This window comes from Anabrus simplex, chromosome 3 (assembly GCF_040414725.1).
Source record: "Anabrus simplex isolate iqAnaSimp1 chromosome 3, ASM4041472v1, whole genome shotgun sequence".
NCBI classification, from domain to species: Eukaryota; Metazoa; Arthropoda; class Insecta; order Orthoptera; family Tettigoniidae; genus Anabrus; species Anabrus simplex.
This window is the reverse complement of record NC_090267.1, coordinates 285,477,754-285,495,748: the sequence shown is the minus strand read 5'-3', so window position 1 is coordinate 285,495,748 and position 17,995 is coordinate 285,477,754. Positions and strand designations below refer to the sequence as shown.

At 40.5% G+C, this 17,995-nt stretch overlaps 2 protein-coding genes across 2 annotated transcripts in view; both read right to left on the bottom strand.

Moving 5' to 3' along the window:
- LOC137498870 (uncharacterized) overlaps positions 1-3,297 on the bottom strand; it is a 31,367-nt gene extending 28,070 nt beyond the window's left edge. The window contains exons 1-2 of the mRNA XM_068226537.1: positions 3,271-3,297; positions 3,007-3,171 (exon numbers count right to left, since the gene is read on the bottom strand). Coding sequence (XP_068082638.1) covers positions 3,007-3,171; positions 3,271-3,297 — 192 coding nt within the window. The remainder of the gene's footprint in view (positions 1-3,006; positions 3,172-3,270) is intronic.
- LOC136867230 (condensin-2 complex subunit H2) overlaps positions 1-17,995 on the bottom strand; it is a 266,034-nt gene that overhangs the window by 211,921 nt on the left and 36,118 nt on the right. Inside the window, exon 3 of the mRNA XM_068227053.1 lies at positions 3,496-3,677. Coding sequence (XP_068083154.1) covers positions 3,496-3,677 — 182 coding nt within the window. The remainder of the gene's footprint in view (positions 1-3,495; positions 3,678-17,995) is intronic.

The window sequence follows — 17,995 nt, the reverse complement described above, 5'->3', positions numbered from 1 at the left end:
TTGCTTTTGCAACATATCAAGTGATCCCTCTGGTGCATATTTCCATAGTTCTGCTACTACTGAGTCTTCCCCCGGCGCTTTGTTATTTTTGAGACGGGCAATGTGGCGCTTGATTTCATCTCTGTCGGGTGGTCTGGAATCTGGGTACCTGAGTAAGGGTTCCTTGGTCTCAATGGTGCTTTGAGGTTTAGAGCAATTAAGTAAATTCTTGAAGTAATCTGCCAGAATGCTGCAATTTTCTTCATTTGATGTCGCCAGTGTGCCGTCCTTTCGCTCAAAGCATAGAGATGGTGGTTTATAGCCAGTGAGTTTGCGTTTGAAGGCTCTGTAGTACTCTCTGCTTTCATTCTTCCTAAAGTTTTGTTCTATCTTTTCAATGAGATATTTTTCGTATTTACGTTTCTCAGTTCTGAACACCCTAGCTGCTTGGGCACGTTAGGTTTTGTAGGTTTCCCAATCATTTTCTGATTTCGTAGAGTAGTACTGTTTCCACGCATTGAGTCTTTTTTGGAGGACTGATTCGCAGGTACCATTCCACCAGGCATGCTTTTTGCCTCTCTTGATTTCTGCAACTTCTTTGGCGGCCTCAACAAGGAGACTTTTGGCGTTGTTAAAGTCCGTGTCATTTGGTCTAGCCTTCTCCTGGAACTCCTCGACCCTTTGCCGAAGTTTATCATTGTCGAAGCGTGTGATCTGTTTGGTTGTCTTCCTTGTGTTTGCGGGAATTGGTTTGAATTAGATAAGAGACATATAATGATCTGAGACCACATTGATGCCTTTCTTTACCTTGACATTCATAATCTCAGGGCTGTTTCTCCTGGAGATTGCAACATGATCAATTTGGAACTCTTCGAGAGCTTGGACGGGAGAACGCCAAGTCATTTGCTTTCTGGGTAGATGGCGAAAGTGGGTCGGCATGACCTGCAGGTTGTGATTTTCCCAAATGGACACCAGTCTTTTGCCGTTGGGATTGGTTCTTTTGTGAGCAGGGTAATTTCCTATAACTCTCTTGTACTTCTGTTCACGACCTAGTTGGGCATTGAAGTCACCCAAAAGAAGCTTGACATAGTGTTTGGGGATTTTGTTTAATTTTTCATCCAGTAGGTCCCAGAAATTATCAACTTCGTCTGGATCAGACTTGTTCTTATCGTTTGTAGGAGCATGTGCGTTAACTAGGGCGTAGGTTTTGTTCGAGCATTTAATTGTGAGTATAGACAATCTGTCATTCACAGGTTCGAAATTTGCAACCGATTTAAGGATCTTGGTTCTAACAGCAAACGCGGTTCCAAGCATCACAGCTCCATTGAGGATTCCTCTTTGCGCTTTGCTCTTGAAAAATCGGTAGCCTTCGGATTCAAAAATCTCTTCATCTGGGTACCTTGTTTCCTGTAGGGCCATTATGGATATCTGATTTTCGTGAAGAACTTTGGTGAGGGTTTTCAGCTTGCCAGTTTGTGTAAGTGAATTTATGTTGAAAGTTGCTAGAAAGGTTTTAGATTTTGGCCTGAGTTTTTGACTCTTCGGGGTACACCGAGACGCTCCGACTCGTCTCTTGCATGATGTCGAGTCTCCCCCAGAATCCGAACGAGACTCGTGCGCCGTGGCATTCACGACGAGGGATTTATCCGAAGAGATACCCCCTGGGGTATGTTTCTTGAAATGTTGTGCCATCATGCTTTTTGACTTGACTTTGCTTTGGACGGGTACCCATCCTTTTACAACTAGGGTTGTTAGCCCTAGAGGTTGCCTCAAGATGTTTTCTGGCTTCTGGTCATTTACCAGTCTTCGCCGTAACCTTGGCAAGGGACCAGTTTTTTTTTTTTCACGGTGGTATTTTATTTCCCTACTACCCTCTGACTCTGCTGGCGGCAGAGCCAGCGAGCTTCCCCAATTCCAATGGGACGCGCCCGATGGAGGTAACCGGTAAATCCCCACACGGGTATTATTATTATTATTATTATTATTATTATTATTATTATTATTATTATTATTGTGTCCTAATCTTGTTTGTACGTCTTACAACAAAACTGTGTGTATGTGTATCGTGAAGACTAGAGCCTCCTGTTTCACTTTCTTTAAATGCTGAACATGTTTACATACTTAATTTCCAGTGAATTCTTTTATTTTGCAATGCCGCTATTCCTTCATCCTGGCCCGTCTCATAATTGATGCTCCAAGCTCCCACCTAGTATCATCTTCAGGAGTGGCTCATTCTGGCTGTTCCTAGACTTCCACCACCACTCTTTGAAAACAGCTTACTTCTCTTTGAATGCCTTTGGACTTTGTCTTTCCACTACTACATACCCTTGACGATTTTCAGTCTTCCTTTCTAGACTCCCAGATGCTGCACCAGTGTTGCCAGGTCTCCCAAAACTTCAGGAGATCTCCTGGTTTTTTTTTTTTGCAACACACCAGAAAACCCGAAAAAACAAAAAATCTCCCAAAATTTCTTCTAATACAAAGTTAAAGAAAATGAATAATAATGATTAATAGTACATAATATATCTGTGTCAAAAAGAATCTTTCCTCGTCTCATTGCGTGACGTTTTATCGATAAAATCACTCGTTAGGTTTTCCCCGCATTAATTTTAGGCTTGAAATACGTAATCTCTCCCCTCTTGTTAAACTCAAAACTCATGCTTGACTGCATCATTTGAAGGGAAATCCCCGACCCGCATATAGAATATAAAATCTGCATCCAGCTACAACTTCAGAACTGATACAGAATTTTTACATCTGATGAATAACTATATCTACAGGAAAAGTGGGCAGAAAGAAACAAAGAATAAGAGTAAGAAGCATAGAGTGGCCAGAGAGTACGGTTGATGACTATTGTGTTCTTTAATTTAGTTATATTACAACATTTCAGTGCTGGAGAAACTACCGAAATTTTCATTAAAACTCCCGAAATTTTTACGTACAATCTACCGGTTTTTTATTTGTAGACCTGGCAACACTGTGCTGCACTGCTTTCTCGATGCAGTAACTCTGGAAACATTGTCATACATGGTCTGGGTTGTCAGTGTTATTTGCCTCCAGATCCTGGACAATATATACCTTGATGTCATCAATGAACAGCTGGGCTGTCTGCATCTCCTTTATCTTGAATGATTTGATCTTCTTTAGCAAGGCGGCTTCAGTATGCAGATGATGTAATAGCTTTAACTCTAGCTTGGCCAAAACAAGTACATAAAATGGTACGTCTACAAGATCAATTTCAAACTATCTGATTTTATAATGCACTGGCCTCGTGTGTATTTTAGTTTTTACCACTGCATCTCTGCCTAAGTTGGGCATATTTTCTACATTTGATAATAATAATAAACTGCATAAACAATAAAACTACACAAACATAATAAAAAAATCCTAGGTAATGCCACTAAAATTATAACAGCCAAAAAAAAAAAATTAGACATTTAATACACCAACACAATTATTAGTAAACTCTTATACTTTCAATACCAGAATAAAATGAAGAATATAATATCCACAAACCTTTTCACTTGAAAAGAATTCAGAACATCCATCAATGCATCCCATAAATATTCAACTTTCTTACTGTAAATACCAGCTGAACGCTGGATCAGCACAGCTGCCTCCACAAAATTTATTTTATAATCCCCATTTGGACTCTCTGTTGTTAGGCGGTACAGTTCCTTCAGGAATGTTTCTAAATGCTAATAATAAAAATAAAAAACAACATTAATGACAGGATAATAAAAAAACATAAATTTCAGATTTATTAATTAATAATATTCTAGACACACTGTAATTACGGAAGTCATTTTAAGTGATGTAGCCCAGGAAAATATGCCAAATATCACTCGGAGAAACTTTTTCAGTACAGAGAAAAATGCAAGTTGGGCCAATTGAGGATTCCTGATCTCTAGCATATGTCGGTTAAAAGGAGCTATTAAACACCTTGCATCACACTGATATCAAATGATATACCTGTACAGATTTCTTACTTCTCTTGAATGTTGATTGCCATTTTCCAGAAATGAGTAAAGAATGTACGTTATAATCTGATATACCATGAAACATGTAATTTTACAGCTAGAGTGGCATTTTTTAATATGAAAATTGGGTTTCCTAATGGAAGGAACAAAAACAAAAGGACGACGTTGACAACGTGGCATTCCTGGGCCATATCACATTAAGAGAATCGACTATAACAACAATGTAAACATTACTGGGTAACATAAACATTCTAGTACTAGTACAATGAACTACAAATGTTTCGTCTAAACAATGTATGTATGTATGTATGTATGTATGTATGCATGTTTTTCTTAATTTAACCACCGAGCTCAATAGCTGCAGTCGTTTAATTGCGGCCAGTATCCAGTATTCGGGAGATAGTGGGTTCGAACCCCACTGTCAGGAGCCCTGAAGATGGTTTTCCGTGGTTTCCCATTTTCACACCAGGCAAATGCTGGGGCTGTACCTACTTAAGGCCGCGGCCGCTTCCTTCCCACTCCTAGCTCCTTCCTGTCCCAACATCGCCATAAGACCTGTCTGTGTCGGTGCGACGTAAAGCAACTTGCTTAATTTAACCATTTATTCACAGCATGCACCATTACATTACAGTAATCCTACATTCTTTGTGCAATTATAATACAAAACATAACCTTATTTGCTATTACATGTGAGATACATTCATAATTCAATGATTATTATGATGTACATTTAGATGTGTAAATAAAACTATTTGCTTTTTGCACAGTTCTTCAAATACTATTGAGTTCGTGAAATATAAGAATTTGTTTAAATAGTTTTTGACTAACCTAATATAATATTTAAGTTAATCTTAAATATTCACTATTTGATTTAACCTACTTTTGCTCAATGGCCATGACTTTGAACCTAAAACACTTTTAATTAAAATGCTTTGTTCTCTCTCAATAATGTATGTTTGTATATATGCATGTAATTAATGTCAGTTTGCAAAGTTACAGAGAACATATAATTAATTTGGAGGATAAAGTAAGACAGCAAGCCTTGTAGTAAGACTTTCTGTTGTAGAAATAACAAAATTACATTAAGATCAAAATATTAAAACATTTTCAATCAAATTCACAGTATTACTAGAATTTCTTCAGAATAACATTTTTATGGAGCTTATGCAGCTTAGTTTTCTAGACAACCTTGTTTCCTAAAATGTACAAGTTAGTCTTCGAATGACTGCCTGCAACATCAGGGAACTGAATACTTTCCTTTTTAGGAATATTATAGCTCAAAAGAAACTGTTTAAAATGGGATAAGTTACACTGATGCATGAAGAGTTAAGCTATATCAGGGAGAAATGTAATTATCGTAGAAGAGATGCTAGAATCTCATTGCTTATTGAAAACCATTTCACATATCTTTCAAGCAATATAAGTAATGAAAAATCACTCTGGAGTCATGATTCAGAAAGGTTAACCTTATTCTCAGTGTCTGACCTCATGTTCAGTATGAGAAATCATAATGAACATTAGCATTAGCAATGAGGGTGACAGGGCAATGGCTCTGTTCTGAAATGTAATTTATTGCCAAGTCACTGGCATGGACTACCTCTTATTTGAATATCTATGATATAACAAGTGACTTTCTAATGCAAAGCTTTGATGTATTATCTCTAGCTGTTGTGATAATCAAGGCTGACGGGAGTGAGTTGTTGGTTTTTTGCTGTCGGCAAATTACGAGGATTAATTTTGTTTAACTCAAAAGCTCAACATCTGGCGACCATGACAGGACCGTTCCCACGTAAATTACCAAGTTGAAAAGTGAACAAATTCAAGTACTTGCAATGATTTGAAACAATGACTGAGTGCGGAACAACGCACAAGAGAAGAGGTTACAGCAGGATTCAAGATATTCAGGGATATAGCTTAACAATCAATTGATCATCGCCATAAGACCTATCTGTGTCGGTGCAACGTAAAGCCCCTAGCAAAAAAAAAAAAAAAAAAAAAAACCACAATCAATTGGGCTCGAAGAAAGAATTTGTGAGGTAAGGTACTCTGGCAAGTCCAAGGAGGAAGACAACATAGCCCATTAAGCTTAAAGAGCAGGTATAAGAACCTTTTATATGATGATGCACTCAATGATACTAGGGCAAATACTGTTACCAGTTCTGGTTCGTGTCAATCCAGGATCAAAAGAAATCTGAGATTGCCTACACTAGAACTTAGACAATTTAATGGAGATAAGTATAACTGAATAGCCTTCTGGGGACAGTTTAAAAAGAAACATGAGGTTGACAAACTGGAGGAAGAGGATAAATTCCAATACCTCTACCAGGCAACTGTACCTGGGTCATCAGAACTCGAGGAAAGTTTCCTGTCCTCTGCATCAAATAATCAGAAAGCCATAAAGCACATAAAATCGAGGTGTGAAAGAGATAAGCTTGAGATTTATAATTTCAAACTCTTGCAAATAGTACTTCAAAAGACTAGCACGTTAAATGATAGTATATCAGTTTATGCAGCCTTTTTTATAAACTGGCAACACAAGGGCACTAGAATTATTACAGGTTACTAGAGATAAATGTACTGCAATGCTTTTTACCCACTCACGTAATCAACACTACCAGATGAGATTCTGAAGGCATGGGGACAGTCTCATATGTTGCAGGCATGTAACAAGGGTGATCAATCTAATCATCTGACAACACTTTTAACATTTTTGAAACATGAAATAGAAAGTAAAGAATGTCTCCTTGCACATATCAATTGTCTTAGTGGTTGTGAGGCAACATCCAACATAACAAAGGAAAACTACCCAGAGCAGCAGTAATTTTTTTACTGAAGGGAAAAAGGGCAAAAGAATGCATTTGGTGTGATAAAGGGAACCACATTTTTCAATAAGTTTTAAGAAAGAAAGAAGCATGTTTTCATTGTCTCAAGGTAGTGGTGGTGAGATAGTGATTATTATTTTAAGAGGAAGTACAACTGGGTAACCATCCTCTATTAACACTAATAAGAGGGGGGAAAAATGGAAGTAGTCTGACACTTTGAAAAATGAAGATATTGGCCAAAGAAAGACAAGGGCGAAGAAGGGGATGAAAATGAAAGACTCCCTAGTATTCGCAACCTAATAACATTGGGGTCGAAAATGACAAGAGTTGATCAAGAGAGGTTGAATAGGATACATAAAAGTGAAGAGCTTGGCACAAGTAACTGGAAGCAATGCCAAGATTCTGCTAAGGGCCCCATGGTCGCCAACCCACGTTCCCACATTCCCAAGTTAAACGTCCCTGTGGGCCCCCTTTAGTCGCCTCTTACGACAGGCAGGGGATACCGTGTGTGTTATTCTACCCTCCCCACCCATGGGGGGGATGTGTCAATTTCTTTGCAATAATTTAAGAAAAGGCTAGCAAAACAACAGATAGGGAATCCGCAACCTGGGCGACTGCCCTAAATGCAGATCAGTAGTGACTGAAGGTAGGTCATGATGCAAAATGTGCAAGGCTGTACTAATGTACTTACTCTGTCATAAGGAACATCACACCATTATGTGCATGGGTTTAATAGACGCAATGCTATATGAGAGCATTAGGAAAGGTCCAGTCGAAAAAGGAAATGAAGTGGGTAGAAGAAAGAATCTAATGACTAATGAAGAGAGTCAGACATTGTTGCAAACCTTAGTAGTAACAGGGTCGGTAAACAAGGTTCTTAACTTGGTAAGAGTGCTACTTGCCTAAGATTCTCAAAGATCATACATAACTAAAGGTACTGTTCATAAGCTTGGGCTACAGAAAATAGAGGAAGGGACATTAATACATAATCGGCATGGTGGGGTAGAGACAGACCAACAAGCGCATGATATTTATGAGGGAACTCTTAGAAGTTTAGATGAAAAATTTTAGTCACTACGTTGGACCAACAGAAAATTTGTGATTATGTACCTTGATTCAGCAGTAGCCAGTACATTATCTTATCTGATGTAGGCCATGACATTCCCAAAGTAAAGATATCACTGGGGGGCAGAAATAATTAGGCAACTGGTAACAGGCTCCAGAGTAATTTTAGACAATAAGATGGTTGCGCTTGAAATTAAACTGAGCTGGACAGTGATTGGACAGCATAGAATATTCACCAAATGCAATACAATTACTAACCTCAACCTTACAACTGGCTTAGATATAGTTCATTTGTGGCATCTTGAAGTTAATAAGCATCAATAAACTGATGGATAATAAAACCAAAGCAAGTTTAAAAAAAATACACTTCAGTTCTTCAAAAAGACAGTAAAAACATGACCAAGAGGGAAAATAATAAGGTCTGCTTACCCTGGAAAGAGGGACATCTGCAACTGAGGGACAACTATGATCTAGCTGGAAAAGATTATCGAGTGCCAGCAAAAGACTGGAAACCACAGGCAAGCTGGAAGAGTATGCTGAAATGTTTTGTGAATAGCTGCAGAATGATATAGTGGAAATAATCCCTCTGCCAGCAAGAATGATGGTCACTATCTCCCTCACCAGTCAGTGATAAAGGAGTCTGGCATGTCCACCAACATTACGTCTACTGTATATCAGATGCCCCAGCCCAAAAGGCTTAACAGCTGTCTGGTAGAAGGGCCTAACTTGTTGGAATTAATATCTAAACTTTTGATGCAGTTCAGTATAGCTGATATCAGAAAGGCATTTCTGCACATTAAGCTAGCCCAAGGAGATAAGGATTTTTTTAAAGACTCCTTTAGTGGAAGAAATGTCATAATAAAGAAGTGGCAATCTTCAAGCACTGCAGAGTGGTGTTCACAGTCTCGTCTAGCCCATTCTTGCTAGGTGCGACATTAGTACAGCACTCAAAACGTGCATCTGAGGAAATGAAAGGTACAGCGGAGTGACTCAGTCATTCATTCTATTGTCTTACCAGTGTAACAAATGAAGAATTAGAGAAATTTGATGTCTTCAGCATAATTTAACCTTCAAGGATAGCTCATCAAGAAGACAGAAGTGCAATGGGAGATGGAGTTGTTACGGTCTTGGGTCTGTTATGGGATGTCACAACAAATGAGCTTCTCTGTGATGTTAAAACTGTAGCAATGACTACACACCCAATTACAACAAGGAATCTGTTATCTGTGGCTCAGCAAATCTCTAATCCGTCTAACTTACTTCCGAAGTTAATGCTGCAAGAAACATGGAAATATAAATTCTGATAGGATGAAGGGCTTCATGATTGCAATTCAAGACCTGATTACAGCAGATGCAATGATTAGCTAGATATCACCTTCCAAGGAGAATGGTACAAGTAGATTGGAGAACTGAAGATGTTAGCCTTCCAGTATTTTGTGATGCAAGTAAACTTGCCTATGCAGCTTATGCATTCTTGAAGACAACGAAAGCAGAGAAGGTACAATTAGTACACACTAAGACGAGGATTGCACTTTTCAAGCAAGCAAGATAGTGAAACCTTTATTGGAGGAGAAGCAACACGGGTTCTAAAGAGCCGAAGCAAAAGTGACTTGATATTTGCCATCAGAATGCTAACAGAGAAGCACTGAGAATATAGTACAAACTTGGTGTGTCAAATTTCCTGATCGAAAAAGTAAAAATTTTCTATCAAAAATGCTTCAGCTGTATCTAAATAGGGGATGGAAGATCAGATTGGTTTGAAACCAAAAGAGGAGTCACTGAACCTGACAGCTGCAGTCGCTTAAATGCGGCTAGTATCCAGTACTCGGGAGATAGTGGGTTTGAATCCCACTGTCGGCAACCCTGAAGATAGTTTTCCGTGGTTTCCCATTTTCACACCAGTAAGGCTGTACCTTACTTAAGGCCACAGTCACTTCCATTCCACTCCTAGCCCTTTCCTGTCCCATCGTCACCATAAGACCTGTGTCGGTGCGACGTAAAGCAACTAGTAAAAAAAAAATAAAAAAAAGTACTTGTTACAACTTGTTACAACTCCTGTTCATCATCATCATCATGGATCGGATCATAAAATCTATCAAAGAACATTGCAAAGAGCCTAACACTCTAATATTTTGCAGATGATGTTCTGATCTGGGATGAACATGAAGCAGAAGTATAGGAGTAACTAACTAAATCTTTGGAATGGCAAGTTTAAAGAATATGGACTAAACATCATAAAACAAATACTGTTGAAATGACTATCAACAGGAAAGGTACAGTTTCAAACATTTTCCTGGATGGAACTCTGTTACAATCTGTTTCTAACTTCAAATACCAGGGAAGTATCATTTCAAAAGGTAACACAATAAACCAAGAAATACTTACTAGGACTTCGGAAGTTTCTCAATTTTATTTTCAAGTGAGAAATTTACTATGGGATGATAAAATACCCCCAGAAAGCAAAACTGACCATGTTTCATACCAACTACAATGTAATTCTCAGCTATGGACTTGAAACCTGTATCCTACATAACAAGACTTAACAGTAAAATCCAGTCAACAGTCAACAATGAACCAAAAGTCCAGGAAAGTCAAGATTAGAAAAGAAGTAAACAGGAGGGAAGCTGGCATCAAAATACCCGTTACCGAGCTTTAGGAAGACGGAGGCAACAATGGTTTGCACATGTTATGAGGATGGACAGAACAAGAACAGCAAGGAATTACTTTGACCGAGAAGTGAAAGAGGAGAGGGCATTAGAGACGCTGAGAAATCCATGGAGAGACATAGTGAAATCGGAGGTCAGCAAGAGGAATGTCAAGTGGGAAGTCATAGACAAACAGAAACTATACTTTGACAGGAAAAGTGGCAAGCACTTGTACACCACACCTGGGAAACTGGAGCTGGAAAATGATGATGATGATGAAGCAAGTCACTAGCCCTATATCTCACTTGGAACTGGTAGTGGCAGTCATTAATCCCAGAATTTCTATGTAGATGAAAGAGGCACTGGACTACAACACTGCAAAACATTCCTTTTTTTTTTGTGATTCATCAGCGACACTGACTTTGATAAAGCAAACAGATAAATGGAGCACATTAGATGGTAACCATTGTCAAGAAATACGCCAATACAGCAATACTGATGACTGGCACCACCTTCCGGGGATAATCAATGCAGCTGATCTTCCATCACGGGGCTGCAGTCCAAAGGAACTCTATGAGAGCAAATGGTGGAAATGACCACAATGGCTTAAGGATAATACAGCGCAGTGGCCATTCTATGAAGTTACTGTACCTGAAAATGAGCTCAACATTGAGAAATGAAAGACAGCGTCACGTGTGGCGTGGAATCCTCCTGAGTTTTGTTGGAGGCTCTTGTATTTCTCAAATTAAATAAAAATAACAACCTTACTAAGTCTGCGTTTCTGGTGGAGCGGTGAGGGGTGTAACGTGCTCCCGATATATATGTTTTCTTACCTTGTGCATATTCATCGCTAGTGACATTGGACTGCTACGTTTACCATCCATCTGTTGCCTTGTCTGCCTCACGACTGTGTGTGTGCTTGCTTTCCTCTCCCCGCCACCCCCAGACATCATCACTGTTCCCGCACATTCCACGCCTGGCTCTCCGGCCTATATAAACTTGCCGTTTCGCCTTGATCGGCGATCAGGTGTGTGCATTATGCTATTGTAAGCAGTGGGAGTTTTATATCGTCCGCGGCTGGTCCGTGCTGCCTTATTTAACCTGTGTAGGAACCTCCTACGTCTCGCTGGGTGAGCAGACTCATGTTTTATTTTACATATTCATGTGGTTATTCTTTCTAGTTCCTCACAGACTTTGTTACAAATATCAAGTTTTGAAAATTTTGGTCCCTTTTGGACTTTACTTACACTATGGAGCACCTCCTTCATTTCTGTGAACATTGATAATTGTGATTGAGGAGTTTCCTTGGCGGACCAATAAGCGAGCTTGAACCTTACATCGTGTGTTGAAATGAACTTAACCTTCAACGGGGTTTTGCAGCCTGATCCCTGCCTGTTCCCTTAATGCCCTTAACTGTGTTTTGTTTTTTCTTTATCCATTTTCCCTACCTCTCCTTCTACCGGTGTATGCCCTTGTTGCTTCCTATTCTTCTTTTTCTATGAGAAATTGATAATGCACTAATAGATTAGTAATGGTCTGCGAATTTTCATAACTGTTCATCTATTTAATCGTTTTAAAATTAATGTCAACTTGTTCTTCTAGTAAAATGAAATTCGTTTTCGGGGGATTAAATATTGTGAAAGATCGATGTGGTGGTTTCTTCGCATTGCTATCCCAATGTTTACTGAATGTATCATTCCACTAGTAATTTTTTTTTTTTGGAAGTATATTCAGGGTACGTCCTTGCTACGATATTGATACCATTGTAACTATTTGAATCTTGTCATCTGTTTATAATTTTCACAAAACACTTGTACATGCACCTTATGTCTACTATTCCAGTACCTGACCTATACCAAAGATTATGAGTTTTAATTGCTATGTATCGTGTTTATAAGCTTTTTTTTGATGTTGTTACAATATATGTCATGATTCTTAAAACCTGATCCCTTGGGCTTATTATTTGTTTGGTGTCCCCTTTTCATTCCTATGCTCCAACTACGGAATACCTCTGGGGAAGGGCCTTGATTTGTGTTCTGCGCGACTAACTGCACACTGCCTCGTGCACGTTTCCAGTTACTCTGCTTGACCTGACACGTAAACATTGTGCTCTGTCATATGATTGAGGGAGACACTCCTCTCCTTTTTTCGAGAAAACGTTTTTTAGACCTGATCTATGCTAAAAACATAAAATCGTAACATGGGAGAAAAGAAAAGAATGGCAAAGGAAGAAAAGAGGAGAGTGGAGAGCTTAGTGTTTATAGAAGAGCTATATCATGTGCAAACAGGTCAGAAAAGGGACAGTCCGACGGCAGGAAATTTCAAGCAACTCTGTTTGCCGTCTATTGCTCCAATTGTATCTGGAGAGTTCCAGTTGTCAAAGAACTTTCTGAAATTCTTTGGAAATCTTTCCTAGTTGATGGTTTTGTATGCAGATGGAGCAAACATTCCCACATCACTTTTACTGCTCATTCCACTGAATTTTCCATTGAAGTAACTTCTAGTTTAAAAGAGCGAGTTAAGTCCCAAATTCTGTCCTGTAATTAAGATCCTGGGAGGGAGGGGGAGAAATAAAAATATGATTTTTTCTTTCTCAGGACAGGACATAATGTCCAGCAGAGACAAGTTTCGTGATAAGCTAAGAAAAAAAAACAAAATCTTGTTCTGGAGATAGTGTAGGCGATTGTACTACCAAAGACCATAAAAAAAGCACATGTCCAATGAAAGCAATGAAGGGTTGCTGGACCTACCCGACTGGGCTGGTCACCACTATGAGAAACAAATAGATTTCTTTTGTTCTGCAATGATATTTTGCACATCATTCCTTGCTGCTCTCCTCTCCATTAAACATGCAATAACAGTATTTTGATCCCTCTAACCTCATCCTCTGTGTTCCTCTCACACTATAATCGCACCTTAAGACAAAGCAAACATGGATAGGCGAATTCACTGGTAAAGAAATGCAATAGGTTGAAAAACACAAAAAGAATACTTTCAGGATAATGAGCAGGAACTTGAGAAGAAAGTCAAGCCCAGAGGACAAAAGAGTAGTTTTGAGGGTCAAAACCACAGTTACCTTGGGGGAAGAAAGTGAAGTATTCAAGTATACAAAGTACTCAAAGAAACCCATCAACCCATCTTGCTGCCAATCAAATATGCAGTAGAGACCAAATCAATATGGATGAACATCATCGATCACAACATGCTGGATTACTGGCATTGCTAGTCAGATTTAGGGAAATCTACTGGATTCTGGGGATTAGAAAAGTAGCAAAATGAGTTGGTTTTTTTTTTTTTGTGCTTTATGTCGCACCGACACAGATATGTCTTACGGTGACGATTGGATAGGAAAGGCCTAGGAACTGGAAGGAAGCAGCTACAGCCCCGGCATTTGCCTGGTGTGAAAAGGGGAAACTATGGAAAACCATCTTCAGGGCTACCGACAAATGTTAAAGATAATTTGCTATCAAAAAGGAGCCCAAGAAATCGGTAAGTGTCAACTACAGGAAGAGCAACATTCCCTAAGAAAAATTCAGGACGCGAGTAAAGAATGGGCTTCCGGCAAAAGTGTACAACAGAGGTCTTTGCAGTTGCAAACTGAAACCCATATTCTAAAGTCCACTGTTCCACTCACTTAATAGCTTGCTGTAATTGTCGCTCTGCAACGGCCATATTGTGCGAGCTATAATGCAGGGCAAAATTGTCACATATAGCAACGGTATTACTGCTGAAATAGTAGCAGCAACAATACCGTTTATAGCAATCGCAAACAGAGTGATACTAAGAAACGATCCCTGTGAGGCTCCATTTTCCTGAATGTGGTATTGCGAATATGCCCTCCTACTTGGATACGGGATAGACGGAGGGATAAAAAATTCGCGATAAATACCGGCAAATTACCTCGGAATCTCCACCGATACAGGACTGAGAGGAGACCATATCGCCAAGCGGTGTCATAGGCCTTTTGTAAGTCAGAGAAAACAGCCACCAAGTACTGTGTGTGGAGAAATGCATCCTGGATAGAACTCTCCAGGCGTACCCAGTGGTCAGTGGTTGAACGAGCTGCTTGAAAACCATATTGGTACTCGGACAAAAGTCCTTTTTTCTCCAGACACCACACAAGTCAGCAATTTACCATCCTCTCAAATAGCTTACGCGAACAGTTAGTAAGGCAAATAGGACTGTAACTTCCTGCATACTTAGGATTTTTGTCAGGCTTGAGGACAGGAATTACTATGCCCTCTCGCCAGTGAGACGGTAACTCACCCTCTATCCAGATTCAGGTGAATACATGAAGGAGATATAACACACTATCCTGACTAAGGTGTTTCAACATATGGTTATGAACATTGTCTGGTCCGGGAGACGTGTCCTTGCAAGGTTCAGTGACGATGCTGCCTACAATGGAAATTCCCGGTACCGAAGATGATCCTTGTATTCCCGAAATACAATTAAGATTAGTCCACACTTGAGATGACGGTGTATGTGATGTCATAGACGACACAAACCTCTCCCATGAAGCTTGCTTACTCTATAGAATAAGAACTCGTGCCTTAGTGCGGAGTTTTTAAAATGTTACCCAGTTGGCCACAGCAGGCTGCCTATGATAGCGTTTATGAGCATAATGGCGTTCTTTTAGAGCTGCTGCAATTTCTTCATTCCACCAAGGAACAAGTTTTCTGCGAAGAGTCCCTGAAAACGATCGAATGGACTTCTCAGCAGCAGCAAGAATAACTTGTGTTATGTAAGTTATATTGCCATCTACACTCCGCCTGCTCACGTCATTAAAGATAGCTAGTGATGTGAACTTTGGCCAATCAGCATGTTTAAGAATCCATCAAGGAGGACCCTTGATGGATTTCTGTTTAAACAAAGTAAGAACAATGGGGAAATAGTCACTGTCACAGAGATCATCGTGTGTATTCCACCGAAGCAGGGTAACAAGCATTCGGCGGCATAGATGTGCCGTAATGTACACCGAAATGAGTTGGTTCACCTATATACAAAATACTTAATTGCACACCTCTTACTAATATTTTCAACTCCCTTCCCCTGGGGCAAGGGGTTTCAGAGCCCCATACAGGGTGATGGGAGTTAAAAATCACCCAATAAGAGGAATAGAGGTGCAAGCTGATCTATAAGATCAGTTACATCATTTATATTAAGAGGCTGGCCTGGTGGAAAATAAATGTAATACAGTATTGCTATGACAGGCAGCAGAATGCAAATTGCTACAGCCTCCAGCGGGGTTCTTAGTGGAACCTCTTCGCTGTAGGTATCAGAACGGACTAAAATGCCAACGCCATCAGAAGCCCTGTTAGCATAATGTCATTCTCTCAAGTATAGTCGAAAATTTCTCAAGACTCTATGATGACCTGGTCTTAGATTAGTTTCCTGAATGCAGACTATACTCGCCGGAAACTCACTAATTAGCTGGCGCAGCTCAGCAAGATGCCTATCATAACCGTTACAATTCCACTGTAACAGTGCCATAGTGTGGATTAAAAGGGAAGAGTGTTAAGTTATAAGCAGCAAGATGCTTTGAAACCTAAGCAAGAACATCAACATCTATGTGCGAAGATGTAGATGAAAGCCCGACATCCATCCAGTCATCAACGGATTAGGGGACGGACACCCAGAACTTCTGATGTATTTCGGGGGCGGGATTTCCTCCTTCAAGGGGAGCACTCAGGTATAGGAGCAGGTGTACCTGCTGGTGCTGATTCATACCCTCCAGATGGAGGGCACGATTTCCCCTTTGCAGGAGAAACTGCCTTCTTTTCTTGTTTAAACGGGCTGGATCTCCCAGCCCTGGTCGATGATTCCGCCTCTGCCGTCGTGGGCACGGCTTTCGCCGATCTGTTGGTGGGAGGGAGCCTTGGCCTTCTCCCCTTGCTGTCGACTAAGGAGTCCCAACAGGCACAGACTTCTTTGTGGTCGGAGGTGGCGTGATCCCCCCGACAAGCTTTTACTCTTCGCGGCTTTGCTCACAGGAGCAACAGCCGCCTTGGGCACAGCAATCGTAACAGGTGTAGATGATGTAAACGTCAAATCTGGAAGACTCTGTGCTATCTTCGTGTAGTCTAGCTTCTTGGCGGGAGCACAACGCACTTCCTGGTAGGAAGGACCCTCCAGGGTGTTTATCTCCTGGATCTTCTTCTCACCGAGATATACCGAACAGTTCCGATCTCGGGGTGAATGAAGACCAGAGAAGTTAGTGCACCTGTAAGGAGTTGTGCACTCTTCCTCTGCCACATTTACCACACACAAATGGATTCGAGCAACGAGATACCATATGCCCGAACCTCTGACATTGATGGCCTCACATTAGAGCGATAGGTTGTTACCTTGACTTTTTCTGGTAACACTGACAATTTGAAGGAGACAATGAACGCACCCGTGGCAACGACTTCGCTGTTGACTTTGCGCGTAATGCGCCGGACGTGTGTCACGCCACGGTGCTTCGTGTCTTCCATCAACTCATCGTCAGTGTTCATGATGAGATCGCAATGGAACATAACTCCACGAACCAGATTCAAGATTTTGTGCTCCTACATTTTGACGTGAATATCACTAAAGTGGTCGCACTTGAACAACCGATGAGTTAGCACAGCATTGCGCATCCGACCCAAAGTGAATTTTGGGAACACAGTTTGTCAATGCTAATGAAACCAGACTTTTCTATAACCTTCAACCCAGAAAGACCCCAATCTTCGAAGGTGACCCATGCTATGGTGGTATAAAATCCAAGCAGACAGTTGCACAGTTGTTTTGGCCTGTAATGATGATGGAAGTGAAATGTTCCTTCCACTTACTTATTATTGGAAAATTTAACGAGCCTTGATGCTTCAAAAACATAAATTATCAATAAAGAACAGACGTAGAATAATACCCACGGTATCCCCTGCCTGTTGTAAGAGGTGACTAAATGGGGCCCCAGGGGCTCCCAACAAGGGAGAGTGGGTTGGTGACTGCGGGGCCCTGGGCTGAGTCCTGGCATGGCTTCCACTTACTTGTGCCAGGGTCCTCATGTTCATCTATTTTATCCGACCTTCCTGGGTCAACTCTTATTTTTCCCCACCACGACGCATTAGAGCACTCGAGGCTTATGGAGTCTTTCATTTTCACGTCCTTCATGGCCCTTGCCTTTCTTTGGCCGATACCTTCATTTTTGAAGTGTCAGATCCCTTCCATTTTTTTCCCCCTCTGATTAGTGTTATATAGAGGATGGTTGCCTAGTTGTACTTCCTCTTTAAAAAAATAATCACCAGCACCACCAGAGCCAATTCCCAACTCTGGATGATGTCCATAATTTCTGAGACGTATCTCATTCATCGGGATCAGCAAGTGGGCTGCAAAAACAGATTGTTCTGTTTATTGACCAATGCTCGGCTCATCCCAAGAACACCAATACTCTGAGAAATATGAATGTTGTGTTCCCCCCCTCAAACTGCACGAGTCTACTGCAATAATTGGATCTGAGCATCATTCATGTTTTCAAATA